This window comes from Lepus europaeus, chromosome 1 (genome assembly GCF_033115175.1).
Source record: "Lepus europaeus isolate LE1 chromosome 1, mLepTim1.pri, whole genome shotgun sequence".
NCBI lineage: Eukaryota > Metazoa > Chordata > Mammalia > Lagomorpha > Leporidae > Lepus > Lepus europaeus.
This window is the reverse complement of record NC_084827.1, coordinates 101,506,387-101,519,677: the sequence shown is the minus strand read 5'-3', so window position 1 is coordinate 101,519,677 and position 13,291 is coordinate 101,506,387. Positions and strand designations below refer to the sequence as shown.

The 13,291-nt window shown below is 38.3% G+C and overlaps 1 protein-coding gene across 20 annotated transcripts in view; it reads left to right on the top strand.

Annotated features, from left to right (window-relative positions):
• Window positions 1-13,291, top strand: part of BAZ2B (bromodomain adjacent to zinc finger domain 2B) — a 449,666-nt gene that overhangs the window by 331,198 nt on the left and 105,177 nt on the right. For all 20 annotated transcript variants that reach the window (XM_062187182.1, XM_062187176.1, XM_062187160.1 and 17 more), the window contains 3 exons: window positions 3,477-3,677; window positions 3,958-4,353; window positions 11,683-12,289. In XM_062187182.1, the coding sequence (XP_062043166.1) occupies window positions 3,477-3,677; window positions 3,958-4,353; window positions 11,683-12,289 (1,204 nt within the window). The remainder of the gene's footprint in view (window positions 1-3,476; window positions 3,678-3,957; window positions 4,354-11,682; window positions 12,290-13,291) is intronic.

Sequence of the window (13,291 nt, the reverse complement as noted above, 5' to 3'; positions counted from 1 at the left end):
GTTTTTTTTTTCTCAAGATTTATTTGTTTATTTGAAAGGCAGAGTTACAGAGAGAGCACCATCCCACCTCCAGAACACTTCATTTTGTAAAACTGAAACTCTGTTCTCATTAAACATGAATTACGGGATAGCATTGTGTTGTCATCCCTTATCAGAGCACCAGTTTCAGTCCTAGCTGCTCCACCTATGATCTAGCTCCCTGCTAATGCACCTGAGAAGCAGTGGAAGATGGCCCAAGAGCAGCCACTCTCAGAGAAGACCCAGATGGAGTTCCTGGCTCCAGGATTTGGCCTGGCCCAGCCCCCACCATTGCAGACATTTGGGGAATGAACCAGTAGATGGAAGATTTTCTCTCTCTCTCTCTCTCTCTCTCTCTCTCTCTCTCTCTCCCCCCACCTCTCCCAACACATACATTCTCCCTCTGTAACTGTGTTTTTAAATAAATCACTCAATCTTTTTTAAAAAAAAAGAAAGAAAAAATACATGTTATTACTTCCTTTAGTAGTTTATTGGTTCATCTCTCCCTGTTCTCAACTAGGTAGAATTGCTGTCTGTTTCTCATACCCTTAAGCACCTAGAGACTTGAGCAACTTTACCTGCTATATAATAACCTTGAATATGTATTTATTTTGTTATTGAATGAAATAAGTATATAGTGAAATGAAAGTTGAAATAGTTTTTAAAAGCTTTCTGAGATCAGATGGGGAATATTAATAATGAGCTCTTCTTTGATCATTTTATGATGAACATAATAAGATTTATTTTTTAAATGTTTTAAGTGAAAGAAAAATAACATACTACCTAATTATGTGTGAGTAACACACACTCACAGACACACACACACGAGCCCCAACAAGGGATTAAGGAAATCTAGTTGGTGATATCCAGATCCATTTCCCCCTAAAACTCATGCTTGTTTTCTCACTTCTCCCTATTAAAAAAATGGGTACTAATTTTGCTACCTTACAAAGGTAAGACTTTGCACACGGTCAAAGGTCAAAGGATGCTCTCCCGAGACCTTCCGCATCAGAATCAGGAAGTGCTTCTTAAGGCTGAGCCCTATTGCCCTATTTAGAATTGAGACACAGGAATCTGCTGATCTCAACCAGTTTCCCAGGGAGTCTTATGTACCTTAAAGATTTGGAACCAACACCCCTATAATCATTCCTGGGGAGTTTAGTCTCCATTTCTCAAGCCAAATTCAAATAAAATGTTCCATACAGATTACTTCAGCATGGACATAGGAGCTTATTTTCTCTTAAATCAAAATAGCTCCCTTGTTCCTTTCTTTGCCCCCACTAAAACAAAAGTGAGACTTCAGTTTAGACTCCTGTTACCAAGTATAGACTTGCTGTGCATACTTAGAAATGCACCATAAAATTTGGTCATGAAGAAGGAGCCTGTTTCTTGGTCAAATAAATGGGAGACTTAATATACCGTTCCTGTTTTCCTTTCATCTCCCTACCTTAAGTCTTCCTCATCTTTTGTTCCCGGGTTATTCCAATTCCATTTCCGGGCCTTCTCTGCTCTCCTCTGAGCAAAGGAGGCAGCCCAGGACACGATGATGATGACTGATAGTCTGCTTACTGAAGGGTGGACTGTGGAGGAGGCTCTCTGGTGGTTAGAGTAGAGCATTAACACAGAGGCACGGCAAGCTGATAGGCACTTTATTTTATCTTTTAAATTTAAATATTATTTTATTTAAGCCAGTTTTCAGAAGGCACAAAAGAAAGCAGTTGCGATATGTAACTGTGACTTCAGTTTGGCTTCTTGTTGTACAGGTGTATTAATCTTTCAGTCTCCAAACCCCAGTAGTCAGGAAAGCCTATATTTCCCTAAAGACCATAACTTTCACAATTTATTGCTTTTGTAATTGTAACTGCTTTTTCTGTATTTTGTTCTTTGTTTTATCTATCAAATAATATCATAGAAATGCTCCTAAGTAACTATAGATTATACTTAAATTTATTGCTATCATTTCAGCATTTCTCCTTCTCAATCTATTGGCTGCATTTTAACTCTTCTGTTGTTACAAAGTTGTTTAGTTATAATTCATCTGAATATTTCCTTTTTATCCACTACTATTTTCTATTCTTTTTTAAAGATTTATTTGAAAGGCAGAGTGACAGAGAAGTGTGGAGAGAGAGATTTTCCATTATTTGTAAATACCTACCATAGCTAGGATTGAGCCAGGTAGAAACCAGAATCCAGGAATTCCATCAGCTCTCCCACATGGGTGGCAGGGTCCAATTACTTGAGCTATTTCACCTGCTGTCTCCCAGGATGCACTAGTAGTAAGCTAGATAAGAAGCAGAGTAGCTGCAACTCAAACCATTGCTCAGTTATAGAATGCAGGCATCTTAAGTGGTAGCTTAATGCACTGTACCATAATGCCCACCTCTATTGTCTGGGTTTTTTTTAAATTATTTATTCAAGAGCAAAGAGACACAGCTACCATTTGCTGATTTGTTCCTCAATGCCCACGACAGGTGGGCTAAGCCAGGCCAAAGCCTGGAGCTAGAAACCCAATCAAGGTCTCATGTGCATAGCAGGGACCCATCCAGTTGAGCCATCACCTGCTGTCTCCCAAGACCCACATTGGCAGGAAGCATGAATCTGTAGCCAGAACTAAGAAATAAACCCAGACAGTCTAGAATGGAGTGTGGGCATCTTAAGTGCCATCTTAACCACTAGGCTGAATCCTTTCTGTTATTCCCTATTCTCTGGAACAGTAAACTTGACTTTTATGTGACCTAATATCCCTTTCTGCCAGCTTTGAGTTTTGATTTTGACATACAGCCCTAAATGTCCTCTGAAATATGTCTTTCTCCTTTATTGTATTTTCATTTTTTGGCAAGAAATATATTTATTCCTGAACTGTAAGTAAAGCAGCTCATAAGTGTTTCATTCACTATTTAATTAATTATCTCTACAGCACTTATTACTTTATGTAATTATTTACTTTTATATTGGGTGTCTGTCTACCCCACCACCACTAGAATGTAAGGTTCTTGAAAGCTCAGGCATGGAATGCAAGCATCTCTTATATTGTCCAGCACCTAGAAAGATGTATTTGTCATATTATAGCTAAATACTTGACTACTGACTATCTGCATAAAGAAAGATTAAAGCTAAATGCATACCTTCAATGTATGTGTCATAATTGGAGTTATTATTTTGTGAGCTTTTCAAAAGTCTTTCACATTTTAAAGCATGCCATTCATTGCTAAGTCTGTGTGTATACCATGTTGATGTTTTCAATAATCCATTTCTACTTGTTGGTAAATTCCTTTCAGATAAGTTAACTTGATCAGTTTGCATAAAATTACCTTTATAACACATAACTTTTTCCATTTTCCTAAAATGACATTTTGAGATGGAAAATATCATTTGAATATTGAAAGAGCACACTTTTTACTGAAAACTTGATTTTTTCCCCCAATTAAAATCTTGCTAAATACCGTCTCTTTCTACAGAAACCAAGGAAGAAAACTATGGAAAGTTCTAGCAACAGTGATAGTGATTCAGGCACATCCTCAGACACCTCCAGTGAAGGCATTAGTAGTAGTGATTCAGATGACCTAGAGGAAGATGAAGAGGAGGATCAAAGTATTGAAGAAAGTGAAGATGATGATTCTGAATCAGAGGGTGAAGCACAACATCAAAACAACAACCAGGTATAATTGTCTCATAGAGGGTATCCAAGTATTACTCATACCTAGGAACTAGCTGGGTTATCTCTAGTTTTAAAATTAGTCATGACCTTGAGTTCTTACTTTTTCACACAAAAGCGCTGGAAATGGTGAGACATTTTTAAGGGATAAGTAATATATTTTTAGTGTATCACAAGTGATTAGGATCCTTTTCTAAAGTACACTTTTTTCTCTTAAGTTTTACAGCTTAATGTTGTTTGTCTTAAGTAAGTATTCAGAAGTTGCCTTTCATTTTTATTTCCAGGTGCTATTACATGGTATTTCGGACCCAAAATCAGATGGACAGAAAGCGAATGAAAAAGCCCAGGAAAAAAGAATACACCAGCCATTACCTCTTGTGTCTGAATCCCAGACTCACCCATCATTCCAATCCCAGCAAAAGCAGCCTCAGGTTTTGTCACAGCAGCTTCCATTTATTTTCCAAAGCTCTCAGGCAAAGGAGGAATCTGTGAACAAACACACCAGTGTAATTCAGTCTACGGGATTGGTGTCCAATGTGAAGCCCTTATCTTTGGTAAATCAAGCCAAAAAAGAAGCTTACATGAAACTCATAGTTCCTTCTCCTGAAGTACCTAAAGCAGGGAATAAAAATACCTCTGAAGAATCTAGTTCTTTGACCAGTGAACTGCGATCCAAACGGGTGAGTTAAAAATTATTTTTACAAGAACATTATGATTAGCAAAAGAGCTTTTATAAACAAGTTTAAATTAACTAAATTCTCTTCTTCTTTGATACCATCTTAGTCTCCAGGATTAGAATATATATCTGTTGAATATATATTTGACAGTGGAATCATATCGTTCCCCATTCTTCTTCCCCTCACTTACCGCCATCACTTCCCAGGTCTAATGACTTTTTTTTTTAAGATTTATTTATTTACTATTTGTTTATTTGAAAGATAGAGTGATAGAGAGCTAGAGGGAGAGAGAGAGAGAGAGAAATCTTTCCTCCATTGGTTCATTCCCCAAATGTCTGCAATAGCCAGGTCTGGGACAGGGCAAAGCCAGGAGCCGGGACCTCCATTCTGGCCTGCCATTTGGGTGGCAGGCCATCTTCTGCTGCCTTCCCAGGCATGTTAGCAGGAAACTGCTTTGGAAGTGGAGCAGCTAGGTGCTCCAGAATGAGTTGCTGGCGTTGTAAGCAGAGGCTTAACCCACTACGCCACAACACTGGTCACCCAGGTCCAATGATTTAGCAGGAAGGGTTTAAGTATGTTTGAATAAGACAAACTTCATGATTAATTTTGTTTAACATAAATGTTATTTTTTCTATTATCAATATGTTGATTTTTAAAGAAATGATCTCTTGAGTAATTTATCTCTGTAAGTCCTGGAATTTATTAAGTAAAAATCCTTTGTAAAAAATCCTTTTCCTTTGCTATCCTTAATGAATTATGTGAAGTGTAACTTACTTAGACAAGCACCAGGACCACTCTTCAGAGAATTTTTTCTCTGCTTTTGATTTTACATTACCACATTCTTTGTCCAGTACAATTCTAATAATTAAGTCAGCATTACTTTTTATTTTAGAATCAGCTCAGATCAGGGAAATATTTTTGAGCACAATATCCTGTCTCTTGATTACAAATATTACCGTTTGGTACCCTAATCATTAGATAACCCTTGTAGAGTGCTTCTGTTTGGCAGCCTTTGTTTTAAGTGCTAAACATGAATTTACTCACTGGATAGTAACCTCTATGATGCTACTAATATTATTATTATTATTTATGGTGATAAATGGAGAGTTATTCTCCCAAGAACTTATCTCTGGTTAGTGTTGGAACTAGAATTTAAAATATTTATTTATTTATTTATTTATTTTGACAGGCAGAGTGGACAGTGAGAGAGAGAGACAGAGAGAAAAGTCTTCCTTTTGCCATTGGTTCACCCTCCAATGGCCGCCGCAGCCGGCGCACTGCGGCCGGCGCACCGCGCTGATCCAATGGCAGGAGCCAGGTGCTTATCCTGGTCTCCCATGGGGTGCAGGGCCCAAGCCCTTGGGCCATCCTCCACTGCACTTCCTGGCCACAGCAGAGAGCTGGCCTGGAAGAGGGGCAACCGGGACAGAATCCGGTGCCCCGACCGGGACTAGAACCCGGTGTGCCGGCACCACAAGGCGGAGGTTTAGCCTAGTGAGCTGCAGCACCGGCTTAAAATATTTATTCTTAACAACTATGATATGCTGCCTTTCTTTTTTTTAAGATGTATTTAATTTTTTGAAAGGCAGAGTTACAGAGAGGCAGAAGCAGAGAGAGAGAGAGAGAGAAAGGAAGAGAGAGAGAGAGATCTTCCATCCACTCGTTCACTCCCCAAATGGCCACAGTAGCCATAGCTGGACTGATCCAAAGCCAGGAACCAGGAGCTTCCTCCAGGTCTCCCACTTGGGTCTAAGGACTTGGACCATCTTCTACTGCTTTCCCAGGCCACATTAGAGAGCTGGATTGGAAGGAGTGCAGCTGGGACTCAAACCAGCACCCATATGGGATGCTGGCATTGCAGGCAATAGCTTTACCCCCCACCCCACAGCACCAATCCCAACTGCCTTTCTTTCTTGAAACACACATAATGTCCTTGTCCTTTGAGTCTCAGAATAATTTATGAGCTGAATCGAAAAAAAAATGACTTGAAGAAATCAGCCATTTTTGATAAACTAAATTTGTGGATCTAAAACCCAAGTATAAATTAGAATCACTTGGGAAATTTATGGATGATACCCTTCAGAATAATTAAATCAGAATCTCTTGTGACAGAACTATATTATTGAATTTTTTTTAAAAAAAATCCCAGGTGATTCAAATGTACAGCAAGATTTGAGAACCGCTGATTAAATGGAATGGCCAGCCAATGGTATGAGAATATCACTCATAAGACTTGTGTTGCATGGATCAAACATGAGAATGTGGTCCCTTGGAGCAATTGGTTAAGCCATTGCTTGGGATGACCGCATCCATATTGGAGTGCATGGTTCAAGTCCTGACTACTCCACTCTTCTAGTGCAGCTCCCTGCTATTCCATCTAGGAAGCTGCAGATGATTGCCTACAGCCATCCTTTCACCCATGGGCTTCTTTTACCCTTGTAGGAGACATCAGTGGAGTTCCTGGCTCCTGGCTTCAGCATGGCCTAAACTTGGCTGTTGTAGGCATTTGGTTATTGAAGTAGAAGATGGAACATCTGTCTCTCTGTCTCTATGTCTCCCTCTCTGTTACTCTGCTATTTAAATAAATAATTAATTAGAAAAACACAAGGAGATAGTATCAGCATCACATTATTGACTCTCCATCTGTAAAAACAACTATTAAGAATTCCACTGTTTGGGTTATTTTAATTTTTCATTAACATATTGTTCTATTTTAAGATAAATGAATTTACAGAATCACATCAAGAGTTATTTGTATTCCAAAGATCCCTTAATACTTTCAAATACTTATTCTCAAAATAAGAATTTCATATGACTATATATTGGAAGTCCTTTATTAAATATTTGCTTAATAAATATAGCTAATGTAGGGTTTTACAAATAGGATCTTATTTAATCCTTACAAAATCTTGTGAGGTAAAGAAACTAAGGCTTAGGGTTAAGTGACTAGCCAACATCATAAAACAAGCTAAAAGCAGAGGAATTTAAACAAGCATTTTAAATTCAATGTCCATGATTAAGATTTTAAAAAGTGTGATGCTCTTTCTCTCTGGAGATCATTCAGAAATTATAGAACAAGTTATCTGAAGTGATAATGGTAGTTAATGGATGATATGTTGTGTGAATGAACATATATATTAGACTCAACTCTGAGCAGTGTATTCTTTATCAGTGCCTACTATTGATTTAGAGGTTATTTTAGAAATACTTCTCTTACAATATTTATCTTTATATGACAATCTAACATAACATTTTCTTTTATTTGTTATGATAATCTTATTTGTTTCTTTCCTGCTATCTGCTGTGTGTACCCTCTTTCGTTCATGAACGGTTTTCATAAATGTTATTTAATCACTGTATCCTTTATTTTATAGACATGTAGTTCAAATCAGTACTGTTAGTATATATGTATAAATCAGTGCTGGAAAAGTAGATGTTATGTCAGTTTTCTTTTATCAAGTTATCTGGAGATTTTGTGGTGTGCAGAAACCAAGGTGGGGGCCCTGGGGAGTAAGAGCTTGGAGGTAGGACAGACCTTTGAACCTCTCTGTTTTGTTATCGATACTACTGCTGTCCGAATGGATATCTTAAAGCAGCAAGAATTTTACTAGTATATTGGTCTTAATTTTATCCTCATCATCTTTTTAACACATCATCCTTGATATCAAAAAGGATGAAACGTGCACTGTAAAAGAGTAGCTGGGGTAAAATACTGTCATCTTCAGTTCTTCTTGAAAACCTATAGTTGCTATATATGGAAAATGATTCTGCAGTAGTATAGTGAGAAGCAATTGCAAGGCATTAAAATGTAAAATTAAAGGGAAAATTTTTGTTGTCATGGTCCTTTTGATATTGTTTATTTAGCAGGAAAATAAAAAAAATAGAGTACACAATGATTATACAACATAATTATGTACTAAGAGATGAAAATATACGAAATTTTTCTGCTGAAATTTATTTCTTCTATAAAAGTATTTTGTTTAGGAATTCTGCTGTAAAATTACTTTTAAAAGGTAAACCCAAGTATATAGTCCAATTTTCCATGTTCTAATCACTGAATAGCTATAAATTAGACACCTTGTCTTGTCATGCTATTGCCTTAGGTGTAATTATTGCATGATATTTTTTGTTTATAAAAACATCTTATTAACTTTATTTTCTAAACTAATACAATAAAGACGTAAAGGAAGACAAGGATTTTATTTGAAAATTCCTCATTGCTTCTTACCATGACTGCTTTAAACCATTCCCTAAGTCACTTTGTATGGCGCTGACACTTGGGTAGGTCCTCTCAGAAATCCCTGCATTGGGGCCCAAGTCTGATTCAGGCCAAACTGCTGACTTCCATTTCAAAGCCGGCTTCCTCAATGCCGAATTTTACTATAGGTTAGGAAATTCAACTCCATTACTGTTATCTTAAAATATTTTGAGGGGCCAGCGTTGTGGCGCAGCAGGCTAACACCCTGGCCTGAAGTGTTGGCATCCCATATGGGTGCTGGTTCAAGATCCAGCTGCTCCACTTCTGATTCAGCTCTCTGCTGTGGCCCAGGAAAGCAGTGGAGGATGGCCCAAGTCCTTGGGCCCCTGCATCTGCATAGGAGACCTGGAGAAAACTCCTGGCTCCTGGCTTCAGATAGGCACAGCTCCAGCTTTTGCGGCCAATTGGGGAGTGAACCATCGTTTGGAAGACCTCTCTCTCTCTCTCTCTCTGCTTCTCCTCTCTCTGTGTAACTCTGACTTTCAAATAAATAAACAAATCTTTAAAAAATATTTTGAACATTCTAGTTCCATTTTTTATATATTATTTTAATAATACTGATTTATGGGGCCAGCATTGTGGCACAGTGGATTAAGCTGCCACCTGTGACACAGACATCCCATATGAGCACCTGTTCAAGTCCTGGCTGTTGAACTTCCAATCCAGCTCCCTGCTAATGTGCCTGGAAAAGCACCTGACAATGGTCCAAGTGCCTTGGTCCCTGCCATCAACATAGGAGAGCTGGATGGAGTTCCAGGTTCCTGGATTGGGCTTAGACCAGCTCTGGCTATTGCTGCCAGGTGGGGAGTGAGCTAGTGGATGGAAGATAGATACCTCTCTCTCTCTCTCTCTCTCTTTCTTTGAAGTAAATAAATAAATATTTTTAAAAATAATAATTTAGTAAAAATTTATATGATATTTTGTTTCAAGGAGATGCCAATAGCTGGATAATTTTTCTTTTTTTTTTTTTATTATTTTTGACAGGCAGAGTGGACAGTGAGAGAGAGACAGAGAGAAAGGTCTTCCTTTTGCCGTTGATTCACCCTCCAATGGCCGCCGCGGTAGCGCACTGCGGCCGGCGCACCGCGCTGTTCCGATGGCAGGAGCCAGGTGCTTATCCTGGTCTCCCATGGGGTGCAGGGCCCAAGCACTTGGGCCATCCTCCACTGCACTCCCTGGCCACAGCAGAGAGCTGGCCTGGAAGAGGGGCAACCGGGACAGGATCGGTGCCCCGACCGGGACTAGAACCCGGTGTGCCGGCGCCGCAAGGCGGAGGATTAGCCTGTTGAGCCACGGCGCTGGCCAAAGATAATTTTGTTTTCATATTTATAGCTGTAAATTTTGTGACTTAGTAGTATATGAACTAATTTTTCCCAAGAAAACTATTATTTTTCTAAACTGGGTATTCTTTCAAATGTTAATATCTAAAGGCAGTCAAAAGTATATCCCACAGAATATGGAGCCATCATTCCCACCAGCTTCTTCTCATAAACCTTGACTTCAAAGAAGTACTTCTTGGCCGGCGCCGTGGCTTAACAGGCTCATCCTCTGCCTTGCGGTGCCGTCACACCGGGTTCTAGTCCTGGTCGGGGCGCCGGATACTATCCCGGTTGCCCCTCTTCCAGGCCAGCTCTCTGCTATGGCCAGGGAGTGCAGCGGAGGATGGCCCAAGTGCTTGGGCCCTGCACCCGCATGGGAGACCAGGAGAAGCACCTGGCTCCTGGCTTCAGATCAGCGCGATGCGCCGGCCGCAGCGGCCATTGGAGGGTGAACCAACGGCAAAAAGGAAGACCTTTCTCTCTGTCTCTCTCTCTCACTATCCACTCTGCCTGTAAAAAAAAAAAAAAAAAAAAAGAAGTACTTCTTGTTTGCAAAATCATTCATTCAGTAATCTAGAATTGTCTTTTGAGTGCATTCCAAATGCAGGCTCCAAACAATATTATGGGAAGATCATAAAGATAAATAAACAACTGTGTAAGATGTGAATGTATTCTCCATAGAGTGGGAATGTAGAATGTCTGGCCCAGCCTGGCCTGGGAAATCATTTGGTCTGGTGCTGTCAAGACAATTGCAGGTAGGATTCGAAATTGAAGAAATCTATAACAGGCGAATATTTAAGTTGACAATTTTGTGTGACCCACAGATGATGTTATAAATATTCAAATGGACGTTAGCAGAACAAAATGTTCCCCACCCCTGCCTAAAAGGCTTAAGGCACATAGGCATATAGTGTGTGTACTGAACGTCATCTGGCTTTGAATATAAGGAGCTAAAAGAGACAAAGGAAAGGGGCAAAGAGGACTTCTGGCCAGGACAAACATAAAAAGCCTCTTGGGTTAAATCTTCAAGAATGAACATTATTTCATCTGCTTGAAATGTAGAAGAGGAGGATATTCCATGCAGACAAAATGGTTACAAGAAAATGTGGAGGTGGCGAAAATATGGCAAATAGTCTCCTGGAAGAGTATGCTAGTGCCTAATTGTAAAATAATCTGAGTGTCATTCTGAAGGGTGGGCTTTATAAAGTTAGCAGTGCTCCAAGTGGGTAGTATAATCAAATAAGGCTTACTCGAAAATAAAACTGACGTTGGTATATAGCATATGTTGGAAGTTAGGTGGGAAGAAATAATGGCTTTGCTTAAATCTGAGCATTATTTCAGTGAAGGAATCCAAAGGCATGGTAATATGTCTGACATAGAAAAAAAGAAACAATATTTTCAGGGCTTCAGATTTGGAATACTGTTAGAATGGGAGCAACAGTAAAGAGAAGGGGATAATCAGGAAATAAATAAATACACATACATATATATGTGTGTATATTATACATATACACACGTGCACCTATATAGAGGAAAAGATAAGTAAATGTTAAATATATTAAGTCTAGCCAAGTTTCAGCAACCAACTTGTCATTACTGTCAGTCCTTGTACAGCACTTGTAGATCATGATTTAAATAAATAAATATATATATATATATATATATATGAGAGCAGCTGTTTTCAGATATTGAGAGCAAATAAAAGCTATCTTCATTTTTATGCTACATTTTGTTTTGTCTCTTATGTTTCAACAGGAACAGTATAAACAGACATTCCCATCACAGTTAAAGAAGCAGGAGTCATCCAAAAGCCTGAAGAAGGTTATTGCAGCTTTGTCAAATCCAAAACCAACCTCTAGTTCACCAGCACATCCAAAACAAACATTAGAAAATAACCACCCTAACCCATTCTTAACAAATGCACTTTTAGGTAATCACCAACCAAATGGAGTTATTCAGAGTGTCATTCAAGAAGCTCCTCTAGCACTTACTACCAAAACTAAAATGCAGAGTAAGATCAATGAAAGCATTGCTGCTGCAAGTAGCACCCCTTTTTCCTCACCTGTAAATCTGAGTACAAGTGGGAGAAAAACCCCTGGCAATCAGCCACCTGCAATGCCCTCTACCTCTCCTATACTGCATAATCAAGGGAAGGAAAAAGCAGTTGGCAATAACGTGAACACAGTGAAAACACAGCATCTCACCCATCCTGCACAGTCTTTAGTGGAACAGTTTAGAGGAGCAGATTCAGACATTCCCAGTAGTAAAGATTCTGAAGATTCCAATGAGGATGAAGAGGAAGATGATGAGGAAGAAGATGAGGAAGATGATGAAGATGATGAGTCTGATGACAGCCAATCAGGTTATTTTCTCTTTTAAAATTTGAAAGATTTCTCTAAATGCTGTGTGAACCGAAACATTTAAGAGCTTCTTAATCCACATACCTATAATCATGTTCATTTGCTATGTTTCACAGCTATGTGCATTTCTTTAATGAGCTAGTAAAATACAAGAATAATTGATATTGGAAATTCCAAGTTAAATTCTCAGTTTATTCATCTATTAAATAAATAATAACTTTGAAGTGAATATAAATTCATTAATAAAATTTCATCAACTTGCTTAATGTGCAATCAGAACCATTTATTGAAAACCATTTTTTACATCTTTGCTTATTAAAATGTGTAACTGTATATATTGAACAGAAGTAGAATTACTGTTACAGACTTTCACAAAGTACCAAAAGCCTAAATTCTTAAGAATGTCCATTGGTAACACAAGATTTATGAAATGTCTTTGGAGTTATGGAGTACTCTCTGACTTAATTTTTATTCACTTTGTAGTTTCTTTTTTTTAAGAGAAGGGTTTGAAAACATAAAATACAAGGTCACTTAAATGTCAAATACAGAGATGAAGTACACATACTAAAAGTTTGTGCATTTGTTACCAGTCAGCCACAAATTCAACTGTAAATTTTTTTTAGAATATGAAAAGGAAAATTTAGTCAATATATAATTTAAAATGTCTGTAAGTTAAAAAAAAAAAAAAAACTACTTTCTCAGGGAAAAAAGAATTCTTCCAGATAATATTTTTCCTGGGGTATCCAGGGGGGGGAAAACAGGTAATAAATATGTGTGATAGACAGATAAATGTAACTTTCAAAAACTAGTTTTTATTAGATTAATGTAAGCAGATAGTACTAAATCGATCAAAACTCCACAAGAGTTGTTGTTCTAGGAACTTTTTAGGGTGCAGTCCGAGTGTGAGTCCAATTTATCAAGTGTAATCCAGTTAGAGGTTTTATGTATTTGGAAGAACGAGTGCATTACACCTAGGACTGCATAGCTAGAAGAAACTTAAATTT